Source organism: Bactrocera latifrons, unplaced genomic scaffold (genome assembly GCF_001853355.1).
Source record: "Bactrocera latifrons isolate USDA-ARS-PBARC rearing strain unplaced genomic scaffold, ASM185335v1 scaffold_185, whole genome shotgun sequence".
In the NCBI taxonomy this organism is placed as follows: domain Eukaryota; kingdom Metazoa; phylum Arthropoda; class Insecta; order Diptera; family Tephritidae; genus Bactrocera; species Bactrocera latifrons.
Genome location: NW_017535352.1, coordinates 190,801 through 211,206, shown reverse-complemented (window position 1 = coordinate 211,206; position 20,406 = coordinate 190,801). Strand labels below are relative to the sequence as shown.

Genomic DNA, 20,406 nt, shown 5'->3' with positions numbered 1-20,406 from the left:
GCCCAAAATTGGACTTTCCGAATGGACCACCTAAGACGCAGCCGCGGTCAACATTTAAATGAAATTATCTTCAAAAAGTAAATGTCATGAACCAATCTAAMGTTTCAAATAAAGAACCGATGAGATTTTGCAAATTTTATGCGTTTTTTTTTTTAAAAAAGTTATCAAGCTCTTAAAAAATCACCCGATAGCAATTTTCCTCGAGTTATGCCTCTAGTTTCCAACAATCAAAGGACGCCCAGGACGTTCTTTGTCCTCCAAGCAAACAAAAAAAAAAAAACACTACACACGTTCTCTCAGGTAGAGCAAACTCATTATAAATTTCTTTCCCTTTTGTTGATTCAGTACAATACGATAACTTACGGCTGACGTTTTCCTCATAATAATAGCAGAAATAGTTACGTAAACCCGTAACCCGAATCAGCTGATACGACCTATCTTACGAGAGGGCAATGTAAATGATCAGCCAACACCGCTTCTACCGTCCGCCTTACCGTACGAGACCGTCGAATTTCCCACGATTTTGATTTTTCCCGTAGGAACTAGTCAGCTGATTGCTCTCTCGCAATGCCGGGTTACCGTCTTAATGTACTGTAGTAATTATAAAAATTGTCTTCAATGTGATTGAAATTTTCTTAAAGTAACTATGGCTGATTTCTACGGGCTCAATTTTTGACAAATTTTGCTCGCTACGTGCGGCAACTGAGGAAGGGAGGAGCGGAATTTGCTGTTTCTGCTATAAAGTAAAAATATGTTTAGGATATAAGTCTGTTTCAGCCAAAATAAAAATTATTTTCTGTGCAACTGATCTTCGCAATAACTTGCTCTATTTCGCTATCATACAATTGTTTCAATCCCCTTCTACCTTTAATGGATTTAACTCTGTGTGAAACACTCAGAATTTTTTTACTTAAAAAAAATGTTTCGAAAGATTCTATATGTACATATGTATGTAAGTATGAGGGCATGCACAAGCACATAGTTATTTCCCCCACCAGATGCTCGTAAAACACGTGTAATTACCTTAAAAGTTGCAATAAATCGTGCATTTTCGCACATTGCCATTTGGGTCTAATTGTTTTCAGTTTTGTTGACATATCGACGTACGTCAATGCAACACGTGTGCAGTAAGTGGCTTACCAGATATAAATACAGATGTGGTGAGCGACTGTCGAGAGTGAGGTGACGACGTCAGCAGCAGCAGTAACAGCACCATGTTCAATGCTTTATAGTAGTTTTTTAAACGCACACGCATACATATGTATGTACATATATGCAAACTTATATGATACATGCTTGGTCGATACTCTCTAACAATTATTTGCTTATTTATTGTTTTTGCAGTTTACCATAAGAACCTTTACGAAACGTATTCACCACCTTAACACACCTCATGTGAAATTGCCATTGGAAACAGAACCTCGTTGCACATACAGACACACACTCCACACGAAAACGTGAGTTCAATAAGAGTCGGCACAAATTTGATTTCAAAGTTGCCGTGTGCTTTGTTATTGAATGTAGATTTTTTTTATTTATTTATTTGTTTTTTTATTTTGCTTATAGTTTTATATGTTAATATGCATGTGTTTCGCAAAGTTGCGTTGTTTTGCAAAGCGTTTTAAATAGTTTCTTCTATGCTTGTGCAGGCACATTCAATTGCTTATGAGCGTGTAGTCGCCTATTTGCGAATGTGTGTGTATGTGATTTTATTTGTACCACTGCCAGGAAATTGATTTGTTGATATGCATGTATGTATGTATATTTGAGAGCTTTATTTGTTGCTTTTTGCTCGTACTTGCCGTTATTTAATAAAATATATAAATAGGTACGTGCATTTCTACAATCTGTAGAAGTATTATAAAACACGCACCCAAGTAAGTGTACCCCACCTAACCACTTACTCTCTACGCTATCGCTCTTTCGCTTTCGCCATCGCTGTCTCTTTTTCGTTGATTTGGTGTAGGTGTGTGCTAAGTGTGGCGACGCAGTCTGGGCCACAGCATGGACGCCAACAATCTGTGTTAACACAAATTCTGAATGTACATTCTAATTAAATTATCTGCAAACTATTTAGTTGTTGCTAATAGTTTTTGTTGTTGCTGCCGTTGTTTTTCGTTTTAATAATTATCTTAAAGCTTGAAAACGCTGGAATGAAGGTCGCTGAATTAAGCCTGAATTTCGTATTCAAAAAAGATTGTTAGTTGGATATTTTAGGCGAATAGCCTGATAGCTTTTTGAAAAGGTAATTTTGAGGGTTATGATTTTTCGTTCCTTAATGAGGTCTTTGTAAAAAAAAAATTATTTTTGATCGTAGATTTGAAAAATAATAAAATATATAATAAAAAATTCAGCAAAATCAGAATAAAAAATATAAATATCTAATTTAACACTAAAGTGTTTATCCAATTTGTTATTGGAATTAAAAAATGCCCTGATTGTGAACAATAATAATTTGCTAGTATTTATTTTCAACAAAATATAAGTCTCTTATGAGTAATAGCAAAGAAAAATACAGATATGCTTGGAGAAAAAATTCTGCTGCGGTCGGATCTTGAAACCACGACACACTAGCGACAGTCACGAACTCAACTTATCGTGTACGGCGGTTAGCTAACCTAACTTCTTTAGATAACATCCGATATGTGCATAATTCAAAAATAAAATAAACATTATCAAAAACAATTGTCCCAGTATTGTTTAATGTACATAATTAAATCCACAAATAAACACATGTATTAGTTTCGATAATATATTAGCTATTGTGAACACAGCTTAAAAATAATATTATTAAATTTCTCTGTACCTAAACATATTGTTCCGTTGTAAGAAATGCATTTGTCATTATAATTAAATGCTTTCATTGGAAAAATGTGCGCACCTAAAAGCGTATAAAAAAATTTAACTCATAAACAACCGAGCAGCCTTTAACCTGCATAATGGCATTCTATTTGCATTATTAATTTCCTATTTTAAACTAATTTCACACATTTCGCCTGCACTTTCCACCGGCTGCCATGCATGCCCGCAGCGCGCACTTACACATTCATATACATACATATTTATATGCATGCATACACGAGGGGCTGAGTGCGTGCTGCCAGCAGCTTTATGTCAGCCACATGTCAGCACACAAATATCATTGCATTGAATAGCTTTTGACTTGAGTGTGGCGATTGCTTACAAAACCGAAAAAAAGTAAATAAATAAATTATATTTATTCACCATGTCACAGCAGCGAGTGGGGGTGACGGCTCTTGTGAGGTGAGTACAAATAAGTGCATAACGTGTGTGTTTGTGTGAGTGACTTGCTGCCAATGATTGGTTGGCAATTGACACATCACTGCAATTGACATGCGACAGCAGCTCTTGATAGCGGCAAATGAGAGTAGGGGTAGGAAAACAACAACAAGGAGACCTGATAAACAACCAATAAAAAAGTAAAATAGCTATAGGTATACTGGTATAAAAGTAGCAACAATTTAGCAGCAATATGCAATGCAATCGGCTGACTGAACGACTGCCACTTAGCTGGTAAATGTGATATTACCGAAACAATGACAGTAAGCACAACGCAGAGCAGCAGCGACCGGCAGCACTTTACGCTCTACATTTCAATGATTGTGTTTATTGTTGCTGTTATTTTATCTGCGCGCTGTCTTTCCATTACGTGAGTTGCTTCTATAAATTCATGACATTTTATATCAATTGCGGCTTTTTTAGCTGTATTTTCTTCTCTTTTTGCTTTTTTATCTGGATAGCGTTGAGTGTTGGCGCTTTCGAAAATTGTTTAAAACAAAAATAAAAAAACGTGTGACTGTTCAGCGATAAAGTGCGATTAAAATATCACCGAACAGAAACCACCTGCAATGAAATTAAAGGCACACCAATTGTTGCTACCCAACGAACGGCTGAATGAACTGATTGACTGCTAAACTGACTGCGTGCCTACTTTTTGATAACTCATTGTTATCACGAGACATATTTTTTTCCTTTTTCTTTGGGCATACACGTCTGTATTTATACACATATGTACATATGTATGTATATACAGCCATGCTAAAGGAACTTAATGAATATTTAAGAAAAAACTAAGATAGCTTTAAAAGATGAAAAAAAATCGTACATGCAAGGCATATCGCAAAAATAACCGATATTAAATTTATTATTTGCAACATTAAAAAGATACATTCATCTTCATGTATGTCGATTTCAATAAAAGAAAAAGTGTGCAACTGTTCGATTTTTACAAACCACAAAAATAAAATTTTGTGTTAAACTTAAAAATAAAAATCTCGTAAATATCATATGTATATCGATGAAAAAACTTTTTGTTGATAACACTCAAGTACTCAACTTTATATGTGGTTTACACGAATTAAAAATGATTGTGAGGATATCAAAGACGGGCAAAAGCTAGGTTGTCTCCATAAGCTAATAATAGCGCTGAATTGATCAAAAAAGCTACTGTTTTCAATGCGTATTTTAGTACAAAAGTAGCCAACATTTGTGGTTGAAAACGACCAATAACACTATTTTCAGAATTTTAACTGAAGATAAGCGTTAATGATTAGTCTGTTCCACGAGAATTAAATGAAGACAAAAAAGGTGAACGAGTTTTGTGTGAATATTTTCTATTTCCAAAATTAAAATCGAAGACGAACAGCATTTTATATTGATATCCTAGGTATTCTAGAGCCGTAACCGAGGTGCTGAAGAAGCTGATGTTTATGAAGGACATAAAAACTATGTATCACTGTTTGATCGTGCAAATGTGGTATTTTATTAAATTTCAAAGAAAATATAATGTGCCTTTTATTCCTTGTAGATACGTATAAAGACTTGTTGATTTTAAACAAAATGCGATAAAAAAAACACATTGAGGTTTTTTATTACTTTAAAAAAGGGAAAATTTTTTAATATTATATTTCGACCAATTAGTTTTACTTTCGATAAAGGTCTAATTTCTTTGATAAGTTAAACTATTTTAAAAACTTATTATTATTATATAATAGATAAATTTTCATTATTTTGGACTATTCCTTCATTTTATATATTTACAGTGAAATTGCGCATTACGGACACTTCTCATAGCCGGCAATCTCCCATAACTGAACAACTTCCAATAATTTTGAAAAAAGTAAATATTTAAATATAGCTAACAGTATACGGATTTTGTAGTATGTATAACATATTAAGCTGATTGAGAGATGTCGTTTTAACAAGATCTCACTTAGAAACAAGCAAACTATGTAGTTTTTAAAGAATGACGGTCTTTAAAATAAACTTTAAAACTGGAAAATAATAAGCGATTGTTTAGAGTACTCGTCTACTAATTAAAAAAAAAATAGATCCTCCCAGTTGAAAAGGTTGGTCACATCGCTCAATTGTGGCAAATGTATACTTTGCATAAGCAAACATAAAAAACGCATACGCATATTCTTCCACAAATTCAAAAAAAGCAATAATACGTCGGCTTAAGTTCGTTGACTTTTATCTTTTTTCGATTGTTTTGTTGCTCACTAGTGAACTTTCTATCTCATATTATTAATTAAATGCCTAGTATGGGAGTTGCAAAATTTATTTAGAAAACAATCAATAATGCTAGAAATGTATTTAAAAAAAAATCAAAATTAATGTAAATTCATTAAATCAAACCGGTATCCAATCACTTACGTGTAAACCGGCCTATTTCACTTTTCACTTTATTACCCTTCGCACTTAATTCGATTTTTTCCATTAATGAACTTTGATTTGAAAGCGAGCTTCCCATAAACATTTTAGTGTGCAATTTATTACAAACACCAGCGATGGAAAAAAATTTACGGCCGACCATTTGTTTAGGCAAAGTAATATTTTTTGTGTGGCATTTCTACATTTTACTGAAATCAGCTACGAACGGTATAATGTACATATTTACATACATACATATGTATATGTTTTTTTTACTACGATGAAAAAGAAACCCGAAATAAATTAAACACTAAATTGAAGCGCTGAATCAGCAAGAAAAGCGGTAAACAGCAGGGAAAATGTTCGGCAAATCCCTGCACAAGCAATACTTGAATTGAAGCTCATCCCACAACACGAAACAACAAAGCCGCTATGACATTTAGCAAAACAAAGTCATTGACATCGTTGTTGAGCGCTGCAAACATTGACTTATGCGACGCCGACGTCACTGCCGACAGAGACGCCAGCGCATATGCAAACGGGTATGCCTGCTTATATATATGTACATATGTGAATGTATGTATGAAGTCACGTTTAGGTGAAGTAAAAATATGAACTCAATAATGCAAGTGTTGCGATTATACCACAAATAACGTAACAACAAAGATAACAAAATGGAATAAGTGAAAAGATGCTATAGTTTTGATCATCAACTATCTGATGAGTACGAAGATTTTTGGCATTACGTGAATATGAATATGCGGCGATTACACACAACAAGAGTTGAGCAGGAAATCATCATATGAAAAGCGTGTGAATTTATAAAAGTTGAAATATTATATTGAACAATAAATATGTGTATAATAATAAACTGTAATATACATACATATACAATAATATTTTGAAATCAGAAGGAAAAAAATTATAAATTAAAATTTCTATTTTACATATTTACTATATAGTAAACACAAATATTTTGAAATATTCCACCAAATTCAAGGGCACATACATATATACATGTACTGATATTTATTATCTGTTTCTGGTTAGTTTTTCTAGCGAAAGGTACGTAAGTATTTCCGCAAAAAAATTTCTGTTTATGCAAACGCAGATGTGTGCACGCATATGTACATATGTACATACGTGTGCAAAAGAAATGATAAAAATAAATTTATAGGCCAACCTACAGATATACACACCTTCCCTCATCTGCGTACATATGTATATACACACATGCATAAATACATATGTTCAACAGTATTTACGAAATTCGTATTTAAACAAGTGCGAAATGCCCGAAATGAGTGGCTAAATAATATTTCAAAATTAAGGTCAGCAACAGAGCAACAAAACATAGCCAAAAATACACAGACAAAAGCAAAATAAGAAAGACACAATCAACACGTGCGTATAAATCTCAACAAATACAAAGAGGTATACAAAAATAAACGCTGAAGAGAGATGCGGAGAGAATTCGCGTAGATATGGAAAATAATCAAAAATATTCAGAGAGCAAAAGGGGGGTAAACGCCAAAAGCGACAGAATGCTTAATGAATTCGGCAGACACTGGACGCCAACGAGCGATGATTTGAATAAGTTTCGCATACCGACAGAGAGTAACTGCCGGAAAATATAAATCAAATGTGCGCTGAGCTGATGAGCAGAAATGAGTGTCAACGTATGGCCGCATATGTTGAGATGCAGTTAAAAAGTGAATGGTACATATGTGCGTATGATGAATAGTTAGAAGGAAAATAAAAACAAAATGCATGTTACATACATATATACATTGTACATATGTATGTAATTAGCTGACAGTCTCACAACTTGAGTGCACCAGGGCGTATACATAAATTTAATTAAAATAATGGTAAACGTGTTTACGGGTTAATTTGGCACTTCTGAGCCTAAGTCCTCTTTTGAATTAATATTCAATATTATTGTTTTTGGCGATTTACAATAGAATTATGGGAAAATACAGCTGTGCAACCTTTAATCCGGGTCGTTTTTTAATAATTTGCTCATTTGATTATTATTTTTAAAATAAAATTATTTTAGATTATTTTTCAGTTGCGATTTTCTTTTTTAGCTTTTTAGCGCATGAATATTAAGTTATTTTATGTTATTATCACCACTCAAAAGTGCATATTTAAGTTAAAAGAAAGCCTTTAATTAAACAGTAAAAAAATATCTACATACAAATGTGGAAGTAGTTATGTGTGCATTAAAATAAGCAGATCACAGTAGTTGTGTTATAATAATTGATTTTATGATCGTATCAATATTGAATGGCGCATTTCGTAGTGGCAAAAATGTGCTTAAAATCAAGTCACTTACATAAGTGATCATACAATAAGCAAAGCTTAATACTAAGAGTTAAAAAAGAAAAAATAAATTTCAACAATTCCACTATTCCAAGAGGCTTTTTGCATTTTATTTGAGCAGTACCAAATACGACTTGGCTTAATTAAGTAAACGCTGAATATGCCTGGTCCATTGTCAAATCGTCTATCATTAACCTCGAATTGCTGACAAGCGATGCGTGAAAGTCTCTTTTTTTGGCAATTGACAAAACTTACATATTTCGGCATATTGCTGCCACATGACAATTTGATACATGTACATATATAATTAGTCAAAGTTGAAGGAACACAGGTTGCAATTAAACAACAACAATAACAAAAAGTTCGAAATATAATACAAACGTTGTACACATGTGAAAACCTTGATGTTAGCAAAGGCCTTAAAAATTTATAAATTAAATAAAATTAATTTTGATTACCAAAAGAGAAGAAAGAGGGGTAAAACAAAACAAAAATTGCGTACAACGTATATTGGATGAAAACAAAAAATAAAATAGAAATAAATATAGCGAATGCCGGATGAAAGTAAATAAAGTGTAGTGTATATGCTATACCAAAGCAGAGACTATACTCGACAGCTCTGATGGATTGATAAAATCGGTTTTAGCTGGCATTATGTCGCAGTCTTGGAAATCATGGTGACAATGCCATGTTGAGGTGCCATAATTGTGTGTCACATGTGTCTTAAAACAAAATAAAAATAAAAATAATAACCATAATTGGTAACTAACCGCGATGCTAGCAGCCTTCATCATGACATAATTTTTTACTTTTAATGTAAATGGCGAATGTTTTTTTTTTTGTACTTTTGCAGTAATTAAATTTCAACGGAAAAGTGAAACACCAAATAGAAGTGGTAACTAAGAAAATGCCTATAATTGACTGGCATTTTATGTTGGAAATCAACGAAGCATTGCACAGAAGCGCATAATGAAAAGGAGTATCATTACTGACGTTGTTGTGTGTGGGTGCATTAAATATAATTGTAGCGAATGTGCAGAGTGAAGCAGTGGGAGTACGAAGAAAATTAAAAGTGCAAGCCGCTGGCAGACGTTGACAATGAAGTGCTATTGAAAAGCTAGTCATTTGGCGGAAGGTGAAAACTTTATGTAATATCTTCAATTTATGTGGTCTCAATTTGCTTTCATTTACTTGATTTGAGTGTTAGTGAGTAAAGTGTTAGTTTATATAATGTTTAACACTAAAAATACATATATTTTTGCAAGAAAATTGGAAAGTTTTAAATATGAGTATTATTAATTACTGATAATTTTTTTTTAATTTTTTCCAAAGCTTAAAAATTTAATTTCTTTTAAGTAAAACTAAAAGCCAACTACTAAGAAAATACATGTTTACAAGAAAATTAGATGGTTATAAATTTTTTTCCTAAAAATTAATTCTTTTATATTAAAATTTTTATTATAATAAAAAAATTAATTTTTAACGAAAAAAAATGAAAAAAAAAATTATCCGTTTTCAATATTAAGGAGGAGCAAAGGCAGATTTTACTAATCAAGAAAACAAAAACTATTTTTCATTAAATATTTGTTCATTAAATTCATACTTAATACATTAATAGCAGTCGAATCTATGTAAGTAACCATAGTGGAAACGAATTTTTATAAACCGTCAAAACTATAGCAACAATCATTTATTAATTACAACTTAGATATTTATTATATGTATATCTTTTGTAATTATTTTACTTTAATTTGTTATATAATTATTACGGTATTGCAATTTAATTTATTTAATTTTTTTGTATTTTCTTAATTCCTTTTAAGCAATAATAAGATTAATTTTGTTTTTTTATTATTAATTTAGTTGCTAAATTTTTTATATAGATTTATGACGAAATACTGCTGAAGATACTACCACCAGCTGTTTTCGAATTAAATCAAGCGTTAAAATTAAGAAAATTTTATGAATAAACTGGTAAAAACTCATTTACAATACGAAATGGAATTTTAGAAATTAAAAAATTTCTTTCAAATAACACAAAAGCAACCAAACACTTTGCAGCAATAAACCTTAATCATAAAAATGCGATGAAGGAGTGAAATAAAATAGTGAATGTGCAACTCTCCATGGAGATGGAGATAATGCTGGTGACGTTAGACTACCACCGACTGGCATTGCAATTGTCAAAATGTTTGTTTGTTTGTGGGTTTGCTTATTTGACATTGGTTGTCGCTCGTGGTTACACAGAGATTTGCTTGCTGCTCGGTTGCTTAATCGCAATAATATTCCGTCGCAGTTTGGTGAATAGTAGTTGCAGAAAATTAGCGAATGGTTGAATGAATGGACAACGCTGCTTGCAGTAGTATGCGTGTGCGTGGAAATGCTGGTGGAAGTTGTGAAAAAAAATTATGGCTTTTGATAATTAAAGGAAACTTTTTCTACAATTCAACGCTCATTTTCCAACATTTCCTTGTGCATGCTTTTGCACTTTCCCCTTTTATTACCGGCACTATACTGCTCACATTACCACTACACGACTGCCATCACCAGCCACTGTTGAAACAGTTGGCGTGCCAGCAAATTACCGCCGTGCACCGTGCAACGTGGACGAATTGCCGATGACGGCTGCAATGACGCTGCTGACAGTTTGCAAGACATTTACATAATCTCTTTTCATAATAAAAATGAAATGGAATTTTACGCTTCGGATTTTTATTATTCATCAACTAACTGACTTGAGATTTGTGCCGAGACTTATTTCAATATTTTTCTCTCCGCATTTTAACTTCGCGCACATTCACCTTTTCTCTTTTTTCTTTCGATTTTAATTTGGCTTGAGGTATTTCATTTGATTGATGTCAGTGTTGGAAAATAGATGGAAATATTAAAAAAATTGCCTACGTTAATTGTCTCTTAAATATTTGAATAATAGGAAAATTTGGCATATAAAAATATCCAAATTTCTCTTATATAGGTAATTGAATCTTTAAAAATAATTTATATTTCATTGTTTATATTTATTTATTACATTTATATTTATTTTTTATCTTCACCTTTTTATCACTTATAACCTTAAATTTCTGATTCTATCAAGTTTTTTCTTACTTTCTTACTTAACCTTAAATTTTTTTTTAATATTAATTGTATTTTTAATTATTAAAATAAAAAGTTATATAACAGATATCCTTTCTTACCTAGCTGAAATTCATGGAAAACACCGCATATACAACAACTCATTTAATGTGAAAATTAAAGAGATTGCTCGTGGCGCTGAGCAGCACAAGTGAAAGGCGTTAAATCAATTAACGCCAACACATAACAAACTGCAGATGAACAGCCACAGCAACTACAGACGTCAATTGATGTCTGCGAGTGTGCGGTGGGGTGGCAACTTCAGCAGATTCTCAAAGCATGCGCGTAATTTTTAAGATTACTGTTATATATACATACGTACAAACAATTGTATGTACATATGCATACATAGATAGTAAAGAGCTTACTTACTCAACGTTAATTAGTGGGGACCTGTTATTCTTTTCTATTGATTACGTTTAAACGATTGAAAATGAAAGGCATGTGATGCTAATCTATTAATCTATTCGCACAAGTCTATAGATTTTGATTTTACAAATATCTCATAATTTTTCACAAATTTACAAAATTCTTAAGCACTTTTTTAATATAATATAGACTCAGCAGATAGCTACAACTCATATAATCGATTTGTAAAGTTTAACCATAAAAGATGATTATCTTCCGCAAACAAAAATGTTTACAATAAATCAAAATGATTAAGAATTTCTGCTAATAAATACAAAAATTCGCCTTAAATCAGCAATCAGTGTTCATAAATATTTGATTACATCATTAGATGGAATAGTAAAGGTGAATTGCAAACAATTCACTAGAAATCTGGATCGAATGTGTGTATGTGTTTGTGTTGTTTTCACTGAAAGCACATAACAACAATTAACTAATTTCAATTCGGTTTTAATGGATTCAATCATATATATTTGACTAAACTGAATAAAGGAGCATGATAAGTTTATAAAATTGGTAAACATTGTGAAAAATAATTGACTAGATGTGCCCTTCAAATACTTAGCACGTGTTCATTTATGAAGCAAGTTCATTGGCAAGGCAATAAAATAGTTTATATTTTAATGTGAGCTAAAGGGAAAACTTTATTTTTTTTGATAAGCAATTATAAAGGTTCATATAAGACACTCAAATTCATTAAATAGTAATGGAAATTTACTATGTCGTCACCTGAAATGCAAAATAACGTATCATAAAAACATTCGAAATTGAGTGTCTTATTGATTACGCTTCACTACTTCAAATTACAGACATAATATTATATATGTTCAACATTTTCAGGTTCTGCGGTCAGATATAAACCAGTTTTAACCAATATTAAAATTTTGTTTCAATCATGTTCCCTTTTATTTCGTGTTTCATTCATGGCACTGTAAATTTCCGAAAATGTTGTTACGTTATTTTGATTACATGTGACGATATGTAATATTAATTAATATTACCATGTTCTTTAATAAACATTAATTGAACTATTTTATAAAGTTGAAAAAGTCTACTTATAAATGTTTCTCGAAGCATTTGTTTTTAAAATAAAAATTGATATCTATTCTATATAAATAAAGAATACTTTAAAATTCAGCCTTAAACGATTATAAATTAATTGTACGGCTCTGACGAACATTTCGAAACTATTATGGGACCTTAGCTTAAGGGGTAAGGAGTAGTCAGAACTTTCAAAAAATTATTTTTTTTTTTTTTGCATTTYCGTTAAGTGTAATATCTTAAAAATATTCTCTGAAAATTTCACGTTGATCCGATTAGTTTTTGAATTATTCGACAAATAACAGCGAGAGCTCAGGCACTTCGAAGCGCTAGTGTGAAACACATTTAAGCGTTCTTCTCAAAACTACCTTTTATGAGCTGGTTACAACTGTAACTCGAAAACCGCTCAGTAGATTTTATTGAAATGTATACAGCTTTTAGAATACATAATAAACTCGGGCCTGATCGAAGGATTTTTTTTTTTCAAAAATTTCGATTTTCTCATTTTTTCATGCCTCTGACTACCCCTAACCCCTTAAGCAGCTTAGCAAATTACCCATCAGTATTAAACAACTCACGTGCTCATTTAATCAGATAAGCGAAGCATACAACAAATCTATTTATATCAATAAATATTTAAAACAGAAAAGTAATAAAAAAATATTGTTTATACTCAAAAATAATAAATAATAATTATTTGGACTCTTCATCATACAAGAAATTATATAAAAGTTGAGCACAAAATACTTATCGCAAATGATAAGGCAAAAAATATATAAATATGTATGTATGTATATATAATAATAAAGTATTTAAGTTGCCAAGTGTTTGTTTATGATAAGCCACAATAGGCATTTCATTTTACACACACCAGGAAAAAAAGCTTTCGAGTATAAATTTGTAAGTAAAAGTAAGCGCATTGAGCAGACGAGTGGATTTAAATAAAACTGGCGGTGCCACGAATCAATTTGACGTAAGGTTGGAAAGATCAGCTGATTTGCTGACATTGACGTTGCCATTTAGATTACTTTCAAAGGATAACCTTGGATCAAAGCTGTTAAAGCTACAAAAAAAAAAGCTAAAATTAAGCTAAATTCTTAAATATAGAAATAAACATTATGTTTGGCTGCACTGAAGCAATAACCCTTCTCATTTCTAATAGCATAAATGGGAATAAATAAATCTTTATCCTGAGTCAATCGCTTAGTTTACATGCCAGCTTTTTGCTATAGATTCCGATCTAAGCAATTCGTTTGATAATAATCTTAGACCACTTTCGTGAAGTTAGCTTGTCAAATAAAAAAAAATCCATACAAGGACTTGAGTTTGATCGCTCAGTTCGCATGGCAGCTACATATATGCTATAGTGATCGAATCTGAAAAAAATTTCCGAAGATTGTACCATTGCCTTACAAAACAATCCATGTCAAACTTCGTGAAGATATCTCGTAAAATATAAACATTTTCCGATATCGGTAGCGCCGACAAATTAACAGTTTTTTGTAAAACAAAAAGACTTGTGCAAAATTTCAGATCGATATCTCAAAAATTGTGGGACTAGTATAAATGGACAGACAGACGGACATGATTAAAGTGACTTAGTTCGCCATGCTGATCATTTAAACATACATGCTGATCATTTAAACATACATCATGTATGTATATACATTCTATAGGGTTGTTGTTGTTGTAACGGCAGAATATTCTATAGGGTCTTACAGGCTTCTTTTCACATGTTACAAACTGCGTGACAAACTTACTAAGCCATAATCAGGGAATAAAAAACTGCATTTAATAAACATCAGTTCTCTAAGATTTTTTTTTTTAAATAATTTAGAATATTAATTTGAACAGAAAAATTAGATTGAAAGAATTTTTATACATTTTTCAGAAGACAAGCGTAATTCAAGGTTTTTATTAAATAGTATGCCAACTGACACAAAGCGATAACACAAAAAGAAATTTAATAAAATGTTATTAATAGCATGTGGAGACATAAAAATACATTTTCATAAATATTTGCTTTTGACAGTACATATTATAGGCAAATAAAAACGGCATAAATGTGGGTAACCTAAATTGAAGGCAACGATGAATTTGGAGCACTAGAAAATAACCCGAAAAAAAGAAGAAAAAAATTTAAATGAGATAGTAAACTAACCATGCATATAGTAAGGCATTCACAGTGAATGCCATTAATGTAGCATAGTTAAGTTGCAGCACAGATACATGAGTACGAATGTACGTACAAATGTATGGTGGTAAATGTGGTGCTGGAAAGACCAGCAGTGAAGCAATAAATAAATAAATTCTATGCAGGTTAAGTGAACAAAACAACAAATTAAATAAACCAAGTAATGTTTTTTTGTATAAAACTTGGCAATGGTTGCGCAAGTTAGACTTTAGGGTTAGTTGACTATACTAAAGTTTAAGACAGCAGCGGTTATAGGCACAGCTGGTATAGTTAATAATATATTTGCAGCGCTATTAGTACCAGCTAGAGGCGCAGCTTGGCCAAACGCTAGTTACTAGTAACATATGTATGTTAATATATACATATGCGGTAGCTTATTTCCGTTACTAGTCGCAAATAGTTGGCATACCAAACAAAATATGACGTTGAAATGAGAAAACCACTAAGCAACAGAAAGACAAATTGGTTGGTGTGTGCGGAAGGCAAGACTGTAATGGGCAGCCAACAACTGTTAGCTGCTAATCGTCCGGACGCCGGTAATTGTTGCCAATACAAAAGGCAAAAAAAGGAGGGGGAAGAACACAAAAAAAACAGATTTAGCGCAAACTATAAGTGATTGCTGCAGGGCAAGAAAGAATAGAATTTTTAAATTTAAAGAAAAACATGGAAAAGTAAAAAAATTTTATCAAAAAACAAGCAGACAAAATGATTATTTGCTTGCTTGGACCACACACATGAAAATATTTGAAGTGATTCATAAAAGGTTTCACTACAGAAACATACATACATATGTATATATGTAAGTGTGGATTTATTAGCGTGTGCGCACAGGTGGAGATGTTTGCAAGAACATTACTACAATTTCACTTAAAATCACAGCAGTCGGCTGTTATGTGCCGATGTTTGTAAGCCGACAAGTTAGACCGTCCATCGATTCAATTCTGCTTTCCATAAGCCAGTCAGTGGACTGAAACAAGTAAACTACATATACACATTTATACGGACATGTGTACATATGTATGCACATATGATGAACTAGTTGTAGAAGAAGCTTAGTGTGGTGCACTTTCAAGCGCTCCACATTCACAACCTCTCTTTGATTGCTTTCAGCTCGGCATTCATTACATTCTGCCAACCAGCAGAGTTGGTGATTATGTTTTTTTAATGAACTTGTTTCAAGTTCTGATGAGTTTATTTTTTTTTTCCACATTAAATGCAGCTACTTTTCATTTGATCATTCAATCTGGGTCTAATTATTAGGCAACTATGTACTTTATTCATTGTTTTGTATCAGAAGGCAAGGAGTGCCAATACAAAGTACATACATTCTATTTATAATGCAATAATAGTTTATAAATCAGAAAGCAATTAAAAGCGGAAATATATTGAATAATATGCACATACATATTTAGGTATGCAAAAATGTTTAAAACGGAGGTTTCACATTAATAACTTTTAAGATTAGGTAAAAAAAAATATTGTACGGAACTTTGCTTATGATAAGCCACAATTATATTAAATTATACACTTCTTATGAATCTTCAGTATTCCAATTTGGCATATTTTTATCACAATCATACCAAAATAACACAATAATATCACAAGCTTGACCCAACTTTGTCCAACAACACTGTATTTTAAACTCCCACTCAATTTATGTTTCTCTATCAAAACAATAATATTAAAATTGACAACTGAAAATTGTAAAATACAGAATATGTTGCAAACAATCAATGTCAATCAGTCTGACATTACAGGGTAACAAGTCAGCTGATTATCAGCCAAGTGTCAGCAGCGACTGCTAGAGCAGAGGGGGGCAGAGTAAAGCCAGTTGTTCGCTTCTATACTCAGGCACGTACGAACGTATAGTTGCACGTATGTATGTATGTTAAACAAAAGTGCTTGCAAACGCATTCACCTGAATAAAGTCTGTCTCTTATACACATCTAGATGTGTATAAGAGACAGGAGTAAAGCCAGTTGTTCGCTTCTATACTCAGGCACGTACGAACGTATAGTTGCACGTATGTATGTATGTTAAACAAAAGTGCTTGCAAACGCATTCACCTGAATAAAGTTGAGCAGAGCGCGGCCAACAAACGATTATTGAAAACAAATGGATGTTATTTTTCAACAAATTGTTTTCAATTGTATTATTTAAAATAAAACCACTACATCCTATTCAAAATAGTTAACAAATTTTTGAATATTAGCAACAAAAGTTTTTTGACATTGTAGAAAAGCATGAAAATTATTCTAAATTGTGAGATTGCGCACTCGAATACATGAGATACTATGTATAAAATATTATCAACATGCACAATCCACTTTATCGCATGTACAGGGCTTTCTAATAGATCGATACTTGATATTTGTACAGACAATACATTATCTCAAGCACAACTTCAATATAAGGCACAAAATGGCTATACATAATAGTTCCGTTTTTATAGCCTTTATACCAAAGACTTCTTGATGTATGTACATAAATTAATAAAAAATATGTGAATAGTAGTGAATGACAGCGATACCTCGCCAGAAATTAATTTTTTAAGTTCAAAGGACAAGTTTAAGTTGACATTAAGATATAACTAAATGTACAATTAGAAAACTGAGGACCTTTTAAGCCTCTTTTATCATGTCAAAATACTTACAGAAACACTATTCACTTAAAGAAAATATTGTCTTCTCAGCAGTTCTAAAAAAATATTTCTCTTGATATCAGCAAAAATATGAGTGTATTATAAATATATAGAAAAATATTATAAACATACATTTTTTTAATTAAAGTTAACGTTATCACTGTCAAAATAAGTTTCAATTGTCATTCAATATATTTTTATGGTGCAAAAAAATTGACGGCTCGTGTGGTCGTGATTCAAAGATATAAAAAAGATTGAATAATTCAAATTCACATTGTCTTGAAAAAGTACTCAAAACAATTTCATATAATATATGTAAATACATACATATATGCAATAGGCATCTAAAAATGACATTGCTTGGGTAATGTCAGCAATTAAGAAGTGCGTTTCCAAACAAATCAGCGGTTGTTTAGTACTTATACATGCATTTTTATTATTTTTTCACTTATTTTATAAATCAAATTTGCTAGTACTATTTACATATGTTTTTCGGTACTCACCTAAATTTGGCACGGTAACGGTAACTTGATTATTGGAGCCGACGTCCACTAAAGCTACTTTACTTTTGTCCACACTTGCTGGCTTGAAGTCATCTGTTAAATGTAGAGAGTATATGTTATTTTTTTTTTTTATCAATTGGATGGTATAGTTTTTTTTTAAGTAAACCGATATCTAAAAAGTGAAATACGGTCTTATACTTACATTTAATAGTGTGAAAGGCCGTCGTTGTATTTTTTGGATTGTATGTGCAGCCAAGCTTTAAATCGCGCACCTCGTCTCCAATGTTAAGGCGCTCTGCGAGCGAGCTTTTATGTTTGGTCATCATCATCGCCGTTGAACCAACAGCTGCGGTTGGGAGCTTGTTATGAGGCGTTGTCGTTGTGTGTGGAGATGACAATGATGTATTTGCGTAATTTGAGTGATTTGAATAATTGGCACTGGCGTTATTATTGGTGTTATAGAGGGAATTGTTGTAAGTGGACTGGTTTTGTTGTTGCTGATATGATTTGGTGGTGTTATAGTTTGGTGATTGAAAACCGTGCAAATATGCCGATTCTCTTTCAGCCAGCAAAGATGAATCGGATGCCGATGTAAAGGAACTGACTCCGGTGCTAGCACCCGCTCCAGCCGTCGTCGCCGCCGTCCCTGCTGACCACTGACCAGCACCGCCGCCACTTCGTTGCAATTGAGTTATACTGTTTGCAGTAAATTTACGACCACCCGCTGCACGGGCACTTCCTCCAATCCCACTACTTCCCCTATTACTAGGTGTTACTGTCGTCCCAGCCGCTGCGTTGCTTGTTCGACTGCGTTTTACGCTACCACCTGCAGCCTTGGCCTTGAGACGTTGTAACGTTGTGGTACCCGATGACTTCGGAATTTTTTTGCTTTTCGGTGCAATATGGAATTGCACACACACGTACACGTATAAAAAATAGATTATTTACACTTAAATTGAAAATTCAAATGTTAATTGCACTTCCAGGCGGAGAGGCGCCCAGCACCACTACATTCTCAATAAGGAACAATATGCTCTACACTTAGCACACATATTTTATAATTTGATAATTTTAATCTGAAACAAGAAATTTCAAAATTTGAACACATAAAAACCGGGATTATTATAAAATTAGTTGTTTTCGGTCATATTCAAATGTATCACAATTATTCTGATTAATTTTAGGTCTAATGCACTCATTACTACAATGCTGTTCACTTCACAATAACTTTTATATTTCACCTACTCAGCTCATTTAAGTGCAAGTAGTTAGTAGCGTGTTAGCTTTCTAAGGAACTGGGCTCGTATTTCTTTTTTTTACTATTTCACACATCTTCAGCTTTACTCGAATGCTAAACTTAGCAATCACTCATCTAACTTTAATACATAATCATTCTTTCCTACTTATACAATTCTTTTTATCATTATATTCTCTTTCACACACTAAAATAAAAAGACATATGCTTCGAGTTTTAGGCTTTCACATGCACATTCCTCCGGCTTTCCCAAATAAAAAATGAAGCAACACCATGTTTGCCACGCCGTTACAATTTCAGCTAACGTCAACGTTCAACTCAGCACAGCAACAGCGCTGCAGACAACATTGCTACTCAGCTGTCGCCAAATCCACCCCCGCAAGTATGCGGCATATGTTAACCACTTTTCAAAGAATGTAAAAGAAAAGGTAAAGCAAAAAGAAAAGGTAACGCAAAAAAAAAAAGTGCAAAAAATCCGCACGTCACTTCGTCGTATTCTGCCAACAACACTACGTAACGCTGCCGTCGACGTCATTAACGACGGCTCTGAATGTGAAAAATGAACAGAAAAAGATGAGGGTGGGTGAAAAGGTGTGGGGCGCTGCGTGTTGGCGCTGTTGCTGCCTGTGGCGAAACTGTTGCAATTTTCGTACTACTTTACATTATATGCCTTATACATATATATTTTAATATGTGGGCATTATCACACTTATGTGCAATCGAAGAAAAAGAACTCTTGTCTATACACGAGCGCAGTCTCACCTAAGCACATAAACCCAAAATTGATTTAATTTATATTTCTGTGGGGTTATTTTCCACACGAAATATTTCGATGCTTTGTATCGACGTTTTTGGTTTCGATTTCGACGACGGCGCAACTCGCGACTTTCAGCGCACCTGCCGCAACAAGACAGCAATGAAATTTTACACGTCTACAAAACCCGAAACGAATTTTCTGCACTTTCCAATATGCTTGTTTTAGAAATTTTTGCACTCACGTTTTTCCCGATTTTTAACCACTTTATCAGTAGCGTTAGTCAAATAATAATTTTCTCTTTCGATTGATTTGAACGTCGTCGCGCTGTCGTCGTTGTCTCGTCTACGTCTCGTGCATTTTCATCACTTCAGCGCTACATCGCCGTTTTTGGTATTTTCTCTGCGTGACTGCTTGTTACAATTCCTCGCTGTCTATGTCTCTTACTTGACATTCGTAGTGCAGTGTTGCATAGTTTTT

The 20,406-nt window shown here is 32.8% G+C and overlaps 1 protein-coding gene across 1 annotated transcript in view; it reads right to left on the bottom strand.

Annotated features, from left to right (window-relative positions):
• Nucleotides 1-18,851, bottom strand: part of LOC108967372 (ell-associated factor Eaf) — a 35,361-nt gene extending 16,510 nt beyond the window's left edge. The window contains exons 1-2 of the mRNA XM_018930739.1: nt 18,120-18,851; nt 17,918-18,010 (exon numbers count right to left, since the gene is read on the bottom strand). Coding sequence (XP_018786284.1) covers nt 17,918-18,010; nt 18,120-18,246 — 220 coding nt within the window. The 5' untranslated portion in view covers nt 18,247-18,851. The remainder of the gene's footprint in view (nt 1-17,917; nt 18,011-18,119) is intronic.
• Nucleotides 18,852-20,406: the final 1,555 nt, after the last annotated feature.